Genomic DNA, 21,504 nt, shown 5'->3' with positions numbered 1-21,504 from the left:
AATCTATTGAATTTGGTGTTCCCAGTCAAAAAATTAAAAGCCTTTTAAAAACTGCTTGCAAAGCTATATTAATTACCAATCTTGAATTCAATCTGATCTTATGCACCCTAGTTGTTAGGTAAAAAAAGGATTATATATGGATAATTTTGGCAACAATGACTCAACAATTAAGGTACATAAGCTCTCATCAATGAGGACAAAAATCACTCTGTTCCAAAAATAATTATTTTTTATTTATTTTAAATTTTACAAATCTAAATTTGTGAAAAATAAATATCCCCTCCAGGTCAAAACGACCAGAACACAACATAAAGTCTGTTGTTTAAAAAAATAAAATGTTTTCTATTTACAATCCCAATCTATAAATATTCCAAATGTGATTTTCCTTTATTTGTGCTAACAGTAGCAACCTATTAGATCGAGCTAAATGCCAAGGACAGCAAACTATTCCACTGAGAAATTGGATTGTGGAGTGAGTCTTTGTATTCAAGGCAGTCGTAAGCTGAAGGCTAGAAACATCTTTATCAGCCGCACATACACAAGCTTACGCACAGTCTGCGATATTGAAAAAGCGGAGAGATTACGAAATTATTACCGCATTGGACACGTTCACTGTGTCAAGTGATTATAAATAGAGGATCCTGCCAAGCACGTAATCCACACATGGCGAGTCATATTGACGTTTGTTGTCTTCTGGGGCTCGAGTGTCTGGCCACAGGAACGGAGCATGACTGGAAGAGAGATCGAGGTACTGTCATCAGTGACCAATTCAACCGCCTTCGTCAAGATGTTATAAGTGGCACATCGACGTTCTGTCACCTAATGGCCTGCTGAGTATCTTTTTGCATGAGATGTTTTTGACAACTCGGTTTAGAGCCTCTGATTGTTGTACAGAAAGTTGTCTAAGCTGTCGTCTTGGGTTTTCTTCACCACAAATAGCCGATTACACGCTATAAACAAGTGAAATATACAGGTCACCCTGTCATTTGGGTTTTTAACACCCTGTAAATAAACCACTCAAGAATTTAAATGTCATCACATATAGGAAAGGTTTTCTTTCTAACTCTTCTTTCTAAAGGTCCGTTTTTACTTGAAATTCAGCCAAGTGTTTTAAATGGTTGGAGAAATCCGTTATCAGTCATGGTTGCATGAATCTGCTTCCCGTTACTATGCATACAGTAAATGCCCAGAGAGTAGCTCTAGTGGGGTTGTAATCCCTTCTCCACCATGCTGCTTTGCTCTTCATACCCATAATCCAATCTAACCCTCTACCGCTGAGCCACAGACTAGCCAAAATATACCAAGATAAAGCAAAAAAACATGTTGCCTTCTTCCTGAAACCCACACCATGCTGACGGAATGGAAATATGGTCAATCAGCAGAGAGATTCTTAATTTTCCCCTTTCAGTCTTTTATTGTCTAATGGGCTCGTCAATTTTCAAACTGCCAAGCTAATTGCTCCAGTCCCAACCACAAAGCCCAAACTGATACAGTGGATAGTGGTTTGAATGATTGCTTAACCAATTTTAGTTGCTCATCTTAATTTGGAATTTAAAAGAAATGTACATGATTTAAGGGCCGGGACATGTGTGAGTCTCCTGCAAGCCTATTATTAAGATCACTGTGACTCAGCTCATTTGAATGAGCAATTAGCAATCCACATGAATTGATCCAGTAATACCATTTGAAATAGCATTTCTCAGTAATAAAATCAGTTAATTATATTTTTTAATCCTTCTTAATCCTACTTAAACTGCATCAATAAATCAATTCAGATTTGAATTTAACAGTCAACAACCATGACTCTTTTCTTTCAGGTTTTTATAGATAAAACTTGCTGATTACTAGAAATGACAGAACCTATTGATGTTTTTAATTAGCTACACTTTCAGATTTATTTTTTAGTAAAACACATTTGCATGCAAAAAAATAAAAATAATTTCACAAATGACATGGTCTCACAGGGGTACTGCAGTGAACTGATATGAAAAAATTCAGATTTTTATTTCACTACATACCTAGGGTATGGAATTAAAGAGTTTGCATCCTTTTTTTCTGAAAAGAGAACATATTAGAGTTTATATGAGAAACGGCAATGATTTCTGATTACAGGAAATTATTTCACCGCAAAAAAATAAAAAAAAGAGTAACAAAACAGTATTTGTTATTTGTTGATTCCCCACCCCACCAAGAAGCAATACTAAGTATCTTGTCATTTTGCTGATCTAGGAAATGCATCTTGCTTTAAGAATTTAGACATTTTGACTCAAAACAAGACCAAAATACAGACATACGCTTTTTTGCAGTGTTCATACTTCATACAGTATTTTGTTAATGTTTAAAATGTTACAGACATGTCCACATAGTGTGAGAATGAGGACAGTGTGCGCTAAACAAGTCTATGTCCAACCACAGTGCACAAGTGATTTCATGCATCATTGTTTTATGAAACATTGTCAATATACAATTCATAATGTTATGCATTCATGTCTCGCTGCAGAGAAAGTAAAGATATTTGGAACTTCCTGTTTGCTCCTTGATTTTGCATCCTCTCCCGACTATCACCTGCAATAAGAACAGCTAAAATACAAATAAACAAAGACACGTTTAGGCTGAAAAGGTTGCAATAAGTTATTGACAATACATAGCAGAGAGTAGTCACAGGAACATGGCTAATTCCTAATGTGGAGGTAGACATCCATTAGTCTGCTCTCTGCCAGCCGGAAGTAGGATCAATGTAACGGCACACAACAGAGGGAATAGTAATTACAAAGAGAATTTCACGCTGAGCTGGAAGGGCTCCAGCAACACCCGGCAGTCCCGTGGACATTTCCTGCTGGCACAACTTGATGAATGAAGTGGAATTGACGTGAATAAGAAATAGATTTGAAAATAGCCCATTTTAATCGAGCTGAGTGCAAGCACAATTAATGCATTATTGTTTAGTCAATTTGCCTCAAATAGTGGAGGAACAAATCATTGGTATTAATAAAGCGAATAAAATTTTTATTTTTATGTTTAATAGTCATCTTATGTCCTTGTTTTATCTATTTTTGTTACATTTGTGTTTAACAGTGGATCAGGATAATCAGTGTGTAAAAATATAAAATGTGCAAAATGTAAATCAAAATTATTATTATTTTTTTAATCATGATGAGTTTTGCAGAGTGTTAAAAGATATGTGTTTACATACACCTAGTTAGGATTTTTACAATATTTTTAAACAAACAGTAATATTGTGAAATATTATTACAATTTTAAAGAACTGTTTTCTATTTGAATATATTTCAAAATGTAATTTATTTCTTTTATGCAAAGCAAAATTTTCTGCATTATTACTTTGATGTGGTGTTGATACTTCAGAAACATTCCAAATGCTGATTTGCTCCTCAAGAAATATTTATTCTTATTACATTTATATACATACTTATATATTTATTGATATATAAATATGTGCTGCTTTATATTTTCTGGTAATGGCGATATATTTTTCCAGAACACACTGATGAATAAAAAATGTGAAAGAATATTTATTATTTATAATTTTTTTTATGTAACAATTTAAAAGTCTTTAGTGTCATTTTTGATTAATTTAATGCAGCCTTAATAAATTGAAGTATTAAGTTTTTTTTTATTTTATTATTACTGACCCCAAATATTTAAACGGTTGTATATATTTACAGTATTCATTCTCGTTGGTGTACATGCTCTTTCATGCCCTCGGTAGGGTCTGTTCATCACGCTACTGCAGAGTTCATTGCACTAATGCACTGCCTCACACACAACAGTGTCTCTTTCCTCCTCAACAGTGAACACTCTGCCTGAACTTACTGAAACTACACACAGCAACCGGTAATAAAAATGACTTCAGAAAGCACACATTGTATGATCTCTCCTTTAACTCACTAAAGTGTTCTATAATTGACAGAGTACATAATCTTGCATTATAGCTAATCAGAATCCGTGGTTTTATTTTTGTGATGAATTGCAGCTCCAAAACCGTTTAAACTTTTTTTTTTTCATAGAAAATATGTGAAGCTGTTTTTTGTTCAAAGTCAGCCTCTGAAAACCCCCAGAGGACACTGATTGCAAAAAGTGTATTAGTTCTGCAAAAAGTGTCTTAGTTTATCAGGGTCTGCAAAAGCTGAAAGTAATGCACTCATGTGAATCTTTAAACTATAGAATGTAAATCTCATTATTATATATTCAGAATTTCTAGAATGCCAAGCAAGATCAAAACTGTTGCAGTGCATACATCTTTTTAGTTCGCCAAAAGAGCTTTTGATAACCAGTCAGATCTAAACTAATAAACTAAGCTGTTTGCTTGTTTAGAAAAAGAGCTAAATGTCATCCATACCACGTAAGATGTTTGTGAGCGATGCTTGAGGTGTAATCTTTCTTGTAGGTGGGAGGTCACACCATGCTGCCCATACGCTGGATGCCTCCGGAGAGCATCATGTACAGGAAGTTCTCCACTGAGAGCGATGTATGGAGCTTCGGAGTCATTATGTGGGAGATCTTCACCTATGGGAAACAGCCATGGTTTCAGTTATCCAATAATGAGGTAAATGTTGTCAAAACCATTGATAGAACATCAATGTGAATATGACATGTTTAGAACACGAGTGTGCTCTCTACAGGCAGGGTTTAATGCTGTCGGAGATCAGGTTAGAAGCTCACATCTCACCACACACACACAGCTCGGCTGGATAACCTTGTGAGATGTCTACCTAGAAAGTATTTTAGGAAATCAGATCTCGTTAACTGACACGAGGGCTGTTTAAAAAGGTAGAATAGGTCCAAAGTCTGAATTATATATCCGTTTCTTGTGAATTTGTCAGTCTTGTTTTACATTATGTAAAGCTCATATTCATATTCAGGCTCTCATAGTCTCTCTATATACAGTGTGTGACCCTGAAGTACAAAAACCAGTCATAAGTAGCACGGGTATATTTGTAGCAATATTTTGAAAAAGATTTTTTTACTTTTTTTCCCCCCCCTTAAATTCCAGATTTCCAAATAGTTGTATCTTGCCCTATGTGTTATATTTAAAAATAAATATATTTTTTATATATTTAACTATTATATACCACTTATTTTTTAATATTTTGTATTATTTAAATAATTTATATGAAATAAAAAAAAACAGTTCAGTCTAATTAAAAATAATTGTAAACAATGCATTACCATTCAAAAATGTGGGTTCTGTAATATATATATATATATATATATATATATGTATATATATATTTTAACATACTTTTATTTAGCAAGGATGCATTAAATTTTCCTGGGAAAAAATTAATCCTGGTTTCCACTAAAATATTACACAGCACAACTGTTTTCATCACAAAAATAAACGTTTCTTTAGCACCTTATCAGTATGTGACACTCAACATGCAGTAAAGATCAGATTTCATCACAGGATTTAATTAAATTTTGAAATATATTAAACAAACATTTATTTGAAATTATTCAATATATATACTTTTTTTTCCAGACTCCAAACATTTGAATGGTAGTATGTATGCAAAATATTTTTATGCCTCATATTATAGATTAGAATGCTAATACAAATCAATTGGAAGTTTAGTGTGAGTAAATTATGGGAATGGGACAAATAGAGAGTCAAAATCCCAACATTGTTTCAACCAACGTTGCTGTATCAGATTGAATATCAAACCAATAAAGTCACAGTGTGCAACATGAGTTCTATTTGACTGAAATAGCATGAAAAAGTAAACAGACCACCTCTAAATCAATTGCACACATTTGCTCATTTCAGTCTCTCTCTTTTTTTAGGTCATTGAATGCATTACCCAAGGTCGGGTTCTAGACAGGCCTCGCCTGTGTCCTAAGGAGGTGTACGACCTCATGTTAGGCTGCTGGCAAAGAGAACCGCAACAAAGACTGAACATCAAAGACATTCAGAAAGTCCTTTACACTCTGGGAAAAGCCAAGCCTGTCTACTTGGACATCCTCGGCTGAGACTGATGCGACGGCTCTCACCAGAATCCAACACAATCCAGGAATAACCAAACAAGCCCTTTTCCCCACGTCGGAGCTCCACTGTAAAAACACCAACACGTCGGAGATGGACTTTAAGTGCCTGCAACACTTTTTTTCGATACACTGGGTATACAGAAAAGTTAAAAAAAAAAATATTTAAAAGCAAACTTTTACATTTTGTTTACAGTATATAGTGTACAGAATTATTCTACAAAGACAAAAAAAATTTCCTAAAAAGTGATGGCGAAAGCAGAATGTGAAAGGCACTGTGTTTGAGAAATGATGAGTTTCAGTGTTTTATTTTATAAGCATATATACACACATATATGAATATATATTTTTTATTTATTTTCTTTCATTTTGAAGGTAAAGTATGGGTGCCTGTCATGTTTAGTGCTGTTGATATATTATTTTATCAAGACGGACTCTTTGGTTCTGCTCTGCTTTAACAGCTGGGATTTTGTGAAGAAAGTCTTATTAGGTTTCGATTATTTTGCAGATGCTGCGGTCAGCATCCTTTTCTCTTATGATTTTCTTCCTTCAACTTGGAATCTTTAGAATACTAAAACATTGATATATTTTCATTGTACGTGATTGTAGGCTATATAGTGTAAATTTATATTCATGTCAGCCTGTTAACTTATTTTTATTTTTTTTTATGTGTTTTAATTTCTTTTTCGACACTCTTTAGAAAGGGTCAGCCTGGAGAGAACATAAATATCATACAGTATCTTAAAATGAGCACTTGGCGGCTCATTAATAATACAGGGTCTCTAATATTGTTGGAGGGCAATGCATCATGGCTGAGTCTAGTCTGTAACCATGCTGCCAGACTTTTCTGATAACCAAATCTGAATGTGGTCAAACTAGAACTAAACTGTAGGTTCAAAGTCACTGAGATCCTAAAATGACAGCTGTTTGAATCGATGTTTCGCAATCTTCATAGCGTTTGATAAATATCAATGCCATTGCATCTAAAGTTAATGATTCCATGTTGTTGTCTGTAGCTAAACAGTTCTATGTTATCCCAGGGGCCGTTTCTCTGAGATGTTTGTCGATACGACACCAAATCTTTTTGATGTCAACAGATTCTCTTGCCTCTTTGCAGTACCACATTTGCAAAGTACATATTAAAATGTATGTTTAGATTAAGTATGAAATAAATATCAGAACCTTGTCAAATCAAGTCTTTCCTGTTCGTTGCGTTTAGGCGTTTAGCATAACCTAGCTAGTTTTGACTCTGGCTGTCATGAAATTCATTGTAACTGCTGGATATGCCCTGTCTTTTGCTCTTGAGGCTATGCAGAGTGAAATCTAATAATTTGTGGCCACCATAAGCATTTTAACTTCAGTGCCATACACTGTAGTGGCTTGCTGGCTAGCAAGAAATGAACTAAGGAAAAAGCATTTGGGTCCTAACATATTTTAATGTGGCCGTTTCTTTGAAAGATATTCAGCAATATAATTCCTTATTATAAAAGAGTCCGTTTTAAATATGTAGAATGGGCAAATCATGTAATGTATTCAGCAGGGCATTTAGTTTATTCATATGCAAACTGATGCCATATGCAATGGCTGCATGGTTGTCAGGCTTAACAATTAACCATAATCACATCATTAAACCATTAAATGTAAAATATGCTCATACGCCTGTGATGGAAAAACTGTATGCTGTAAATGTAATGTTGCAGATTACGCAATTACTACATTTCATTATGCTTTATGTGTCCACACTTTTGATGCCTATTAGCAATCTGAACAATTTAACGTGTGCAATGCGGCTACTCATGAAACATATCCAGGTCATATTTCACAAAAAAATTATGAGTTACAAATTAGCTTTTTTGTTTTTCTAAAAAAAAGTAAGCCTGTTTATAGGTCTAATAAGATATTTTGCATTTTGAATATGTTTTTTGACAATGATTAAGCACATTTTAAACACAATTAACCAGAATTCTATAATTATATATATATATATATATATATATATATATATATATATATATATATATATGTACTATATACAGTCTTGGCCAAAAATATTGGCACCCTTGGTAAATATGATCAAAGGAGGCTTTGAAAATGTATCTGCATTGTTAATCCTTTTGGTCTTTTATTTAAAAAATTCTCAAAAATGTATCCTTTCATTGGATAATAAGAATTTATAAAGGGGGGAAATATCATTATGAAAAAAAAAAAATTCTCTCAAATACTCGTTGGACACAATTAATGGCACCCCTAGAAATTCTTATGAGTATAATATCTCTGAAGTATATTCCCATTTATATTCACAATTTTGAGCATTCCAGCGTGATTATAAACATGAAATCATCCAGCTCTGGCTTCCTGTTTCACAGAAATATAAAGAGGAGGGAAAACAAAGGCCAAATGCCCTTAATCATCCATCACAATGAGAGAAACCAAATAATATATTTCTGATGTGCAGCAAAAAATAATTGAGCTCCACAAATTGGTGAAGTGGCTTTAAGAAAAGAGCTAGAGCAGTGAAAATTCCCATTTCCACCATCAGGGCAATAATTGAGAATTTCCAACCAACAGAAAATGTTACAAAACTGCCTGGAACAGGACATGTGTCTATATCCTCCTAATGTGTGGTGAGAAGGAGAGTCTGAGTAGCTAAATACTCTCCAAGGACCACAGCTGGAGAATTGCAGAAAATAGTTGAGTCTCTGGTTCAGAAAACCTTTAAAAATAGTCAAACAGAACCTACATCAACACATGTTGTTTGGGAGGGTTACAAGAAAAATGATCCTAGTTCATTCAAAAACAAACTAAAGCATATTCAGTTATGAGCCATGACTGGAGCTTCAAATGGGACTGGGTTCTATGATCAGATGAAACTAAAAAATTAGCTTTTTAGCAGCAAACACTCAAGATGGGTTTGGTGACCAGAGGAAAAAAAAGTACCCCATGTGTACAATGAAATATACTGCTGTATTTTTGATGTTGTGGGCCTATATTTCTGCTGGAGGTCCTAGACATCTTGTTTAAATACATGGCATCATGGATTCTATCAAATACCAACAGATAAAAAATCAGTAAGTGACTGACTCTGTTAGAAATTTTATAATGGACCACGTTTGGATCTTCCAACCGTACAATAATCCAAAAACAAACCTCAAAAACAAACCAGAAATGGGTCACTGAGCTCAAAACCAAGCTTCTGCTATAATCATTCCAGTCCTCTGACCTGAACCCTTCGGAAAATGAGAGGAGTGAACTGAAGAGGAGAAGCACCAACATGGAGCTGGGAATCTAAAGGGTCTGGAGTGATTCTGGATGAAGGAATGGTCTCTGATCTCTTGTCAGGTGTTCTGTAACCTCATCAGGCATTATAGAAGAAAATGTAGACCTGTTAAACTGGCAAATGGAGGTTTAAAACATAATTCAATAAAAGGGTGCCATTAATTGTGGCCATTGTGTATTAGAGAAAAACATTTATTTTATAACGATATTTCCCATTATTAGCATGACAAAGTAAAAAATAAGGGAGATGAAGAAAAGCCTTGTAGTTTGTAAAAAGTATTTCCAGGTTCTGTAATAATTTGAGCATCACCGTTTCGACTGGACATTGGCTACTGTATTGACAATTAGAGATTACTCTGTCCACCGTATAATTTCTCTATCACACATGATGACCGTATGACTTTTAAAGTGATAGCATTTGATACTCTACCCCTGACTGGAACTCTGTATATATGAGCCACTCATGTCTATGTGATTGCTTCAGGCAGATGAAGATGTTCTCTGTCAATGGTGTTATCATAATGAAGGGGGATTTTCAGGAAACACTGTGAAACCCAGCTGTTTGAGTATCAGTATTAAATCCCTTAAGGGTGCACAGACTGAGAACTAAACCCACATTCCCTATTGCCTTCATAAATGCAACACAAATGTGCACTGCAATACATCTGAGATATTATTCTGCTTTATTAGAACACTGTAGATTATTATTCATGGAATCATGACAGGTATGGAGCCAGTATTAGATGCATACAATATATTAAGATTAAACTGAAATGAACTTCAAATAAAAGTAATAAATAAAAAATGACACCACCGCCAAATTACCAAAACTATTGCCTTAAAAGCTATTTAACCACTTTTCCAGCCCACTTCAAAAATATAGAAAGCCTGCACTTATTCTCCATTTGAACTGATTGTCCTCTTTAGCTAAAATATTACTATAACGTGATGAAAATCATATAACCCTTGAGAGAGTTTAAGAGCTTTTCTAGACCAAAAAAATCGAATCTCGTCTGAGTGAGTTTCTCATATTGGGCAAGCAGACAGTGGGGTAAATTGTACCACTTTGTGTTTTATTTATCCCCGAGTTCTTCTGTATAGCTTATGATAGTAAAGTGCCAAAATACATTTTAGCTTAGTCTGACTCTTAATGGTCCTAAATGGTTCTTTTTGGATGTTATTTGCTGTGTCTTTATGAAAATCCTCTTTCACATGTTAAAAAGTGAGTATGAGGACATTACAATGGGGAAAAAAAGAGCACATATATATAAAATAGATGACCTAAAAACTTGGGGACTTGGGGCCTCATTTATCAAATGTTGTGCAGAAACCATCCTAAATTTGATCTCACGATCTCTCAAATATGCATATGTGTCATTCACAGAATCAATGTACGCACAGAAAACACACGTACGCCTCTCTTTCAGATGAGAAATCCATGAATCGTAAATGATCTTGAACTTGAGCACAATGGAATTGTTTCAAACGACTCCTAATATATGTCATTAACATATAAAAGATCACCAGTCGTCATCCAAATCCTTTAATTTAGAACAGCAAGCTGTAAGAACAGCTTACATTTCCAGAAACCTGCAGTACTCTGACAGGAAAAAAAAGGTATGTTTGCTCAGAATCTGATGTAATGCTAAGCACTTTTCCACATCAAAGGCAGTTTTTACAAATGTACGATCATTTGGCGTGGATTTAAGCATATGCACACTCTAAGATCAAATCGGAATGTACGCACACTTTATAAATGAGGCCCTTACAATTTTAACCTGGGAAATTAATGTTGTTTATTCTGACAGCACCAATTCACTGCAGAGGATAAAATGCCAAATTTTGCAAAATATGTTCCGATGAAGAAACAAAGTCCAAGATCTACATCTTGGATGGCCTGGAGGAGAGTAAATTTTCAGCTTTTTTTTTTCTAAACAAATTGCTAAAAGAAGAGCGACATATCAAAGGTAATGAAAACTAAAAGTCTGCACTTCAACCCTGCAATGATAACACAATTTCATAGCGACAAGTGTTAACAACGTAAAGCACAACGTTGCCAGAAGTAACCACCCGACACATATTACGGTCATATTAAATGCTCCGTTTGGCAGGTAAAAAATTCCTCCCAAGAGAGCGACCCTATTTAGAAACACTATCTCTAGATAAGTGATGACAGAATATTCTGAATTATTGCACGCAGTTGCACCATAATCAAGTGTTACATTTATTCAGCATAACTCCGACTCCAAATTTTGAACTGGTAAATAAAAAAAGAAGGGAAAGAAAGAATTTTCTTTGAATCAATCCAGTGACTGATCCAAATATGGAAATCCGGAACAAAGGAAAAGTCACGTTGGGGAGCTGTACATACTCGTGGTGCTTGCTCATGTCACCCCAGAGCAATATCCAATTCCGGCGACAGGTGTTGACACCTAGATTAACCTTGGTTTGCAGAGAGCCAGGCTGCCGAGAGCTTATTAGAATGCACGGAGGATGAGAGCTCCACTCCAGGGCTGCAACCCTCAGGGGCTTTGCCCGCTGTGTGTGTCTGACAGCTCGACTTCATGTCTGCTGTGTGAGTGTGTACCATCTAAAAAGAGGACGTGTGGACTGCGGCAACATCGCATTACTGCACACACAACCGTGCTCCATCACCTTTCAACCCAGTTTCTCCTGCAAATGGAACTCCTTTCATGTGCACGCTTTCGCTCACACTTAAATCTGATTTAGCTAAAAATAGATTTTAAATCAACCCTCTACATTGCGAGTAAATCACTCACATATGCAAATAAATAATCTCTAGCTATTTTCTAATCAGGGCTCCAGACTAACTTTTTACACTAGGAGCACAGTGGCCCCCAACTGAAAATTTTAGGGGCACAACCAGAAAATTTAGGGGCGCACACCGTAAATCAACATGCTAACCAAATCTACTAATTTCCACTGTATTACTAATAAATACTTTAATAATAGATGCAGAAATTACAATGTGCCGTTTCAAATTCAGTGTCACATTTTATTCTGCACTTTTGAAGATGCAACAAGGTAAACTGACAGCACCATCGCTGTCATGACAGTACAAATAGTAAACAAAATTCCATACACTCAGAATAAAAAATGTGCATAGTAAAAAAGTTTGTGTGCATGCTTTATCGTTGTTGTATGTTTCGTTAAGTTTTAAGCCATTCTTCCTTTGAAGGTCGAGCTGGCTTTTGTATTTGGTGAAAAGTAGTTCTAATAATTATAGTACCTCAGCCATCTGAATTCTTACAGCCAGTCTTCTCGAAAATGGTGAGTGTGGACCAGGGCCGGCCCTGACCAATTTGCAAGATTTTACCTGGCGCCTCATGCATATATATATATATATATATATATATATATATATATATATATATACACACACACACACACACATTACAGCAGAACTGTTTCCAACACTCATAATAAATCATCATATTAGAATGATTTCTAAAGGATCATGTGATAGACTGGATGTCACATGTGACACTGAAGAATGGAGTAATGATGCTGAAAATTCAGCTTTGCATCACAGAAATAAATGATAATTTAAAGTATAATAAATTGAAAACAAATTATTTTAAGTTGTAATAATATAACACAATATTACATTTTTTCTGTATTTTTGATCAAATAAATGCAGGCTTGATGAGCAGAAGAAACTTCTTTCAAAAACATTAAAAATAGTAATGTTTCCAAACTTTTGGCCTGTACTGTATCCCCCCAAAACTGCACAACTGTAGAGTAAAAAAAAAACAAAAAACAAAACAAAAAGTGATAATAAAAAATGCGTCTTAAAACTGATTGTACAAAATCACAGTCTGGGGACTCAGATCTCAGAACAACTGCTAACATTAAGTTTAAGGTAAAAATAACTGCCATGAAATTATAGTATCTTCTTACTCCTATGCAATAAATTGCTATTTCACTACATCTCTTTACCTCTGTCTTTATCCTCTTCTCTTCTTTTTGGCACTGTATCTATCGCAGACTATGCTCATTTATAATGTGTCATGTAAATTCGGCCTTCCGTCACAATCAGGAAACTTTCACCGTGTCTAGAACTGGCGCGAGCTGCCAGGCCCGTTTCTACGAGCTGTGTGTTAACAAAAGCAGTGCTGTATACATTGGATGCGGCGTCGGGCACGCTACACAACAAATTACCAACAACTGATCGTGCGCGCACTCTGTTTCTGACACACTTCAAGCACTCGATGGGCGGGGGAAGATTGAAGAGCCGGATTTTTTTTTTTTTTTTTTTGCTTTATTTGGAAGTGTTTTGAATTAATGGTTTTTAAATAGTAGCCTATTATAAAAAAAAATATGTAAAAAAAAAAAAAAAAAAAAAAATCACTCGTTCACTCATTCTGGCGCCCCTATGGATGAGTGGCGCCCTTAGCATTTGCCTATACCGCGGGCCGGCCCTGGTGCGGACTTTTTTAGCCACACCAACCTCTGACTCTGAATCATCATCTGACGGTGACACTAGGCTCTGGCACTGGTACACTAGCCGCAGGTCGGAAGAACGAATCAATAGTTCGCTTGCTCATAGCTCAGACGCACGCACATATCAGGTTGTGATGATATTTGTCTCGGTTTCCTTCCCACAGATGTTTACGCCCGCTCAATTATCTCTAGGCCCCTCCCCCTCCACACATTTTAGCCACTTACAGTGGCCATTCCCTATTCTTCTCACACGCATTTGCCGCCTCACAGACAGGCATCACTCAATGAGACGCGAGTGTGTGCAAGTGTGTGTGTGTGTTTGCGTGCGTGCGTGTGCAAATCTACTGGTCGCACATGTGCGACTGGATGTAAAATTCAGTCGCACACTCTCAAAATTTGGTCGCAAAATGCGACCATTTGGTCGCAGTCTGGAGCCCTGTTTCTAATAAAGTGTTAGATTTCGCTTACAAGTGTCTGAGGCTAAGAATAAGTTCAGTACTGATATATACTGATATACTGATATATTAACTAGTTTGAGACATTTTGTTTGTTAAGTGTAGTTGTTAGTCTTCCAGATCATATTACACACACACACATCATATATAGCAAGCAGTCTTAAGTGGCTCTAAATAAAAATAATAAATAGCTACTAACTGCATCTTCACCACTGTTATTAGATTACTGTTCCAATTACTCTTTCTAGGTTTTATTAAAAACTCTCTAGGTTTTATTATAAACATGAATTTTAATTTAATATTAAAATGTTTTATATAGAATTGTTATATAGTCTATAAAGTATTTAACACAATAACATCAGAAGTAATTGTAAATAAATTACAGAATAAAAAGTAATCCCATTTTCAAGAGAAAAGTAATGAAATTACAGTAACTAAATACTTGCTAATGGATTATACCCAACACTATTGGCAAGTAAAAAAATTAATAAAATAAAAAACCTAGCCAATGGTGATTATATTGCTGAGGTGTGTAAATTTTAACTGTATCTCTAATTTTATCATTGCTCTCTTTGCTAAAGAAAAAAAAATAAAGAAAAAATAAAGAAAACGCTCAATTTACTAATGAATAGCCACCAATGGCCTTCTGTTTTTTTACACACTGTTTGTGAAGTTTTCACACAAGATTCACTCAATTATGTGCTGAATGCACTTTGCACATCTGATGTTGTCAGTCAGTTCTGAGTCACTCGGCTCTTTAAAATGGTGAAAAGTATGGATATATACCAGGATATCACGCTCTTCTCCATCATTTTGATGAATTACTGCTGCCATGATCAATAGAAAACATAAGCATTACATTTCATTTAGCTCCTGCTTTCTGTGGGCAGCAGTATGATGCTAATTGCGCCAGACAAACAGCAAAAAGAGTTCTGTGAATGAGACACGATAATGAGCCTAATCTACATAAGATACATGTTTGTGCTGAAAAGAATGACAATGCCTTAAATTAAATACTATTTCAGTGTATTTAGCACCATTTAGCATGTCACAACTGTGAATTGTGATTTGCTTCTTGCCATCGATAGCCAGTGACCAGAGCGGGTTACGGTTTTTCCAGTAAGTTTGGCCCGCTGGACCCTGCTGGGAGATTTTGTAATATAGAAAAATGTATTAGTGGAATTTACTTTTCACTTTTCAGAACTTACAAGCAACACATTGAATTAAATGTGAAATTTAAAAACAATAAATGGAATTTCCTGGAGAAAATTACTTAAATTACTAGAAAATTTAATTTATTTGCAATCTCTCTCTCGCTCTCTCTCTATATATATATATATATTTCTTTTTTTTTTTTTTTTTTTACAGTGTGCACTACACATCGTTCAAAAAATAGCATTTTCTCCATTAGCCATCTCTTCCGACAAATATATATATATATATATATATATATATATATATATATATATATATATATATATATATATATATATATATATATATATATATATATATAAATGATTTCAAAATTTGGTCTGACAGGTTTGGAAGCAGTTTTGCTGCATCCTAGCCCTGGACAACGGAGTAGCACAGCTTAATTCAGATTGGAAACATAATGATTAGTTGTCAGGCAGATGCATGGTGCCCTTTACATCTGAACTCCACAAACAATTTATAGAAAGTGTGCATCACTTAATTGGCTTTTGATCAGAGCGGAAAGCAAACATTCCAGTCATTTCATGTAAAAGTTCTTCATGGCTATTACTGACTACTTTCCATCAATTACACACCAGGGCTGAATTACATGCTTAAAAGCTGCACTTTCTTTTTTTCTCTGTTATAATGCTTTTATGTTTGCTTTTGCTTTCTGACTTGATAATATATTATGCTGTAATATATCTGATTGGCAGATTTCGGGTAACTTCCAAAGCTGCAAATTCATGTGCAGCACTATTTTATCAAATTTCAAAAGGCAGAACACTATGTAACTGCAAAACATTAGAACAAAAAGTGCAATATTTCATTTTATTCAGTAAATTAATCAAAGACTGATGACATTTCTAACACTTTCAATGTACATTGTTTAGTAAGAATTTTCAGCGATAATAACGGTGCCTTAGCAAGTACAACTAATAATGTTTGTTAAAGATATTAAGTAGGTTTATTATGAAGTGTCTCTGAGAATTTGAAATATCTACAGCTGTTTTGCTCATAAATATGATTCTCACATTATTTTCTAATAGAGTAAGTTCAATGAAAAACTGAACCATATGTTAAATGCAACATTATTTTTGCTGTCTTTAAACTGTCATTTAAAGATCAAAAAAATATATATATATGGCAGCTTGATTGCATCATAAACAGTAACTGATGCGCTCTTTAAATTATACATTTATCTGAATGTATTTACCTTTATATTTAAAGCATTTAGCTGATGCTCTTATCAGAACAGCTTACATAAAGTGCTTCATATTTAATGTGAAAGTGTCCCCATCATATTCTAATAGACATCTGTCAGAGATCAGAAACCATTTTTCTGTGCAACCTCAATGATATATCATTTACATGAATCATTTACATGCTATTTTTATGCATTCCCACAATCAGTATACACATACATTCAAACCTGACTAATTGCATCTAACTCAAAGCTTTTCAAGTGGCCAAATCTGTGCTTTATAGAAGCCCTGAATGCAGTGTATCTCGCAGGGCATGCATAGCAGATTTATAAATATTCCTGTCACATCCACTGCCTGCACGGATCTATGTTTCTTAATCTAATTAGCTGGGCTTGACTTTATGTTGCCTGTCAATCGCAGGACACTGTGTGAAGGTCAAGATCTCCTTCAGAGATGCATGCAGAGATTACAAGCATGTAAGCTACTGCTGTATTTACCTCCAAAACATTTTTTCACATATATTATGCATGTGTTAACATTCTGATGCAGGATAAATTGGATCTTGCATTTTCCTTTCCAGAATGAGATTCTTGTTTTCAAAGGGATGCTGTTTTTTTAACATTTAAAATCATAAATTAGGGCATCAGTCTAATGTACCTAACATATTTTCCCAATTGAACCACCATTGGATTAAAAATTTACATTACATTTACATTTAGCTGACACTTTTATCCAAAGCAACTTACAATTGCTATATATGTCAGAGGTCGCACGCCTCCAGAGCAACTAGGGGTTACGTGTCTTGCTCAGGGACACATTGGATTCAAACCCGGGTCTCTCACACCAAAGGCATGTGTCTTATCCACTGCGCCAGCACCACCCCTATAATAATAGATTATGATAAAATGACTGCAAAAATCCTATAGTCTTAACCAATGATTATTAGTTTTTTTTTTCTTTTTTCACTAACATTTTGGTAGTGAAACAGTTTTCACTCAGAAATTGCTAATTGTTTTCATATAAATACAAAGAAACTGCAAGTAACACTGATTTTTTTTTTTTTTTTCACAGATGGTGTTTTCTTATGAAATATACTTCAATAATCAATAAAATAATTTTTACAGAGTATAAAGAGGTATTTAGGCCACCTAGAGATTCAATCTGATTTAAGGATGGTCTCTTTTGAATAGTAACCACCCAGAACTTCTTAACAACCACTTACTGTACAACATCATAGCAACCGCAGAGCTACACCTTGGCAACCACTCACAACAGCCTAGCATTGTGGCGACATGAGTTAAACTGGCAAACACACGCTTACGTTTCCTTCATAAAATATAAACATTAGTTAGTTACTTATTAGTTTTTAGCGAAATTATCCGTTTTGGAAATTCATTAACTTACAGACACGGTTAATCAACTGACTGATTCAAGCAGCGCCAAACCACACGGCTATGGCCAAAGACTATATACAAACGTATATAAATATACTATATACAAACATACAAAATTTACTTGCGTGTTGCAAAATAAGGTGGATAGCATCGCTAAGGTTCATTTACACGTTTATACGAACCTACCTTCAAGCTGTGGAAATGCAAACGAAACACAGACAACCAAACTTAGTTCTGAAAAGGGGCGGAGCTACATAAGACATAGGCCTAGACATTTTAAGCGGGATGAAACAAAAAAGAAAAGTAAATGTGTTTTTAATAGCCAGTGAAAGTACATTTAAAATATTTTACATAGTCTTGTCAGTGATGAATATTGCAGCTGTTAATATATTACATTTTTAGTTAAAAAAAAAGTGAAAGTTATGTGCTGTATTCTATGTGATTAAGCTCCCCAAAATAAAATATAATACAACTTTCCTAATTGTAATTTATTAAATATTTATTTTTTCCAAGACCTGTCTTTACTTCTCTCACGTCTGTAACTGAGTGCACCTTAAATCATGTAAAAATGTACTGAAACATGTAGCCTACTTGTAGTTTATTCTTTCACAAGAAATTCTCACTAAAACAATAATTCCACTAAATCTATAATTATCTCACCTCTTTGCATCCCTGAGTAATTGTAAGTTCATTACTGTACATTATTCTGACATGCATAACGGTGTAACTGTGAAATGTGATACTAAATATACACAGTATATTACAAACTTACTCTGTCCCCACTAGAATTGTCTTATATTTCGAATGCACAAATTAATAAGAACGCTGTACAAAGTCAGCAGTTTCCCGCACACCCACTTTTGCAGTAGTGAGAATGACAGCGCATCATTCAATGCACCAATGTCTTTTCAAGCATTCCCTTGGATTTCTGTCAAAACACTGCATCTTTGACAAAGAGAGTGGGCGGCGTGCCACAAAAGTTGTTTGGATAACAGAGCAACATCTGAATCCCGTAGATCTTCTCTGTAGCTCACTCTCTGAGCTGTCAGAAGCGGTGAGACGAGCGGACCGTATGCTTTAGCTGGCAGAGGCCTCTCACCTTGAAACTCGAAGGGTCAGTGTGCAGCGCTGTCATTAGGCAACATTAAATGCACTCTTTCACATACACATGCGGTTCCTGCTTGTAAGTTACTTTCATTGTAGCTACCGTAGCAAGATGTGCCTCCTTTGATGGGGTTAAAATAAGGACTTGGAGCTAAAGCACTTTTTCGTGTTCTTTCTCCGAGAGAAACCTGAATAAATGATTCCAGCATGAAAACAATTCTGCTAATAAAAATGCCGCTTTTCTATTTTCATCTGAGCATGAATAGTAATACGGGGAGCTGCAAATGCATGGTAGCAGTGGAGGTGAGCTAACTTGGGCTTTTAGTAGGTGTGGGGAGACTAACAGTCTAGAAAGACAAAAAGTCTAGAAACTTAAAGACTTTGATCGTGCCTTGATCATGCATTGCATCACCTTGATAATGCATTGTTCTTGGATTGCATCATTTTGATCATGTTGATATCAAACAGTCATATAACCTGTCAGAGCCATGACCTAGTGGTTAGAGTATGTTCTCATGCTGGAGATTGAATGAAAAATAATCTATAATGAATATACTGCCACACAAGAAAGGCCGGTAGGATACATTTCCATGGCTTTCACATGATGTCATCATAAAGCACTGCCATGAGTTTATTATAGAGACAATCTCCAGGGATCAGAGTTTGGCTGATTACAGTACAATGGTCCTGCTGGAAGATGCCGTGCCTACGCTATTTGGGGGCATAAGCAAATTTTTCCATTTGAAGCAGCATGCTGAAAATATGGCAAGTATTTAATTATATCATAGTAAATAAGTCTGTCTGCTGTCTTTCAGATCACTATAGTTAAGGTGAAGGAGTGCCGTCTGCCAATCTGATGTGACTACTTACATGACTTTTATGGCATAATTATGTTTCATCCTTGCTGATGTTTCCAATAGAATTGAGGAATAGACTTAGCTTCATTTATTTTATCGTTGCAATCAGAATACAGTGCATTCCCTTCGGGAGAATTTAAGTTATCCATCTCCTTTAATGAAATGTGATTTAAACTTTTCACTGAGAGATACATTTCTTTATTTTTCTGACAGTAACCATGCTGTTGGTATTGTAAAATGTCTTTGTTTTGCATTGCAATTTTTTATATTTCTACATTAGATGTTTTCATGCTGACATTTTCCATATTGTAAAATATCTTAAACTCATAAAATAATACAAATACATTTAAGGACTATGACAATTTCTTTCTTAGTCGGAGTTATATATATGGTTACCCATTGCATTTATGTTCTATGTTTTTCAAATGTTTCTTAATAAATATGTTGCCTGCCAAAAACTAATTGGAAAAAAATAAAAAAAAAATAAAGATGGTATTTTAATTTGATTGATATATTTTTTATATTACATATCGTTATAAATATAAAGTATCCTGTTATTCAAATGACAAGGATAATGATTTTCAGGTTACTATAAGGTAATCTCCACTGAAAGACAAGGATTCGTCAGTGATATCATTCACTGAATCGATTTGTTCAAAACACAGATTCCTTCAGGAAAGTGCATGGCTGCATCTGAAATCACATACAGTACTTCCCTATAGGTGAAAAACAGTGTGTGAACAGTTGTATGTCCAAATTTGCTGTCAATAATAGGCAAGTCCCCAGGTAAGGTGATCTGCTATTTTAATCTAAGATTCTGAAGTGTACATCCAACTATCCCATGAGGTAATGGCACAGGATTTGCGAGCAGTGAAGGTCACATGACAATGATAACATGACAAATGTTGTACATTCAGATTACATACTACACAAATTCATATTACAGGAAGTACATTTTAATGGTCATTTAAACACTTATTCAAAAGAAGTATGAATGAGCTGAATGAGTTACTAATTTTAATTTTTTTTAAACACCATTTCATTCAAGAAATGTAGAAGTGCAACAGTCTTTGAACGAGCAAGAATAGACAAAGTACCTTCCAATATCGTGTCTAAAGTGATAATTAGCTTCTTGCTTATTTATTTGTCATATTAAAGCATTAATCACAATAGCAATCATGCTTTCTCTTCACCCCATACCATTTCTGTTAGTTAAAATATTAAAAGCTTGGAAACAAAAAAAAGATAGGTATGTAATATCTTACTACAACCAGTAAAATGTTTCAGGAGCTAGATTTGCTCATCCCTCATGCAAAACCACTTGCTTGTGTGCCAATTCATTTAAGTGATGACATAACACCTCAAACACGCTGCATTATGTATTCCCATCAGTATTCGGAAGAGCACAACTGATTGACTGTTTTAATTAGACCTATGCTTGAATCCTATTGCTTCCATTGCACAGTCAATATCAGTCATCAGTTACCACCCAATCGCTCACCCCAGCCACCTTACACTGTAACTAATCGACTAAATGTCACAGGTACACAACCAA

General features: G+C 34.9%; 1 protein-coding gene and 1 long non-coding RNA gene across 2 annotated transcripts in view; one reads left to right on the top strand and one right to left on the bottom strand.

Annotated features, from left to right (window-relative positions):
• ntrk3b (neurotrophic tyrosine kinase, receptor, type 3b) overlaps nucleotides 1–7,180 on the top strand; it is a 112,075-nt gene extending 104,895 nt beyond the window's left edge. The window contains exons 16-17 of the mRNA XM_052562346.1: nucleotides 4,406–4,564; nucleotides 5,803–7,180. Of these exons, the coding sequence (XP_052418306.1) occupies nucleotides 4,406–4,564; nucleotides 5,803–5,988 (345 nt within the window). The 3' untranslated portion in view covers nucleotides 5,989–7,180. The remainder of the gene's footprint in view (nucleotides 1–4,405; nucleotides 4,565–5,802) is intronic.
• Nucleotides 283–18,235, bottom strand: LOC127962697 (uncharacterized). The gene is made up of 3 exons (XR_008154621.1): nucleotides 18,175–18,235; nucleotides 4,358–4,524; nucleotides 283–731 (listed from the first exon to the last, which is right to left on the bottom strand). It is a non-coding gene; the product is annotated as an uncharacterized LOC127962697 (long non-coding RNA).
• Nucleotides 18,236–21,504: the final 3,269 nt, after the last annotated feature.

Source organism: Carassius gibelio, chromosome B7 (assembly GCF_023724105.1).
Source record: "Carassius gibelio isolate Cgi1373 ecotype wild population from Czech Republic chromosome B7, carGib1.2-hapl.c, whole genome shotgun sequence".
In the NCBI taxonomy this organism is placed as follows: domain Eukaryota; kingdom Metazoa; phylum Chordata; class Actinopteri; order Cypriniformes; family Cyprinidae; genus Carassius; species Carassius gibelio.
Note: the sequence above shows the minus strand (reverse complement) of the source record. Positions and strands in the feature narration are given on the sequence as shown.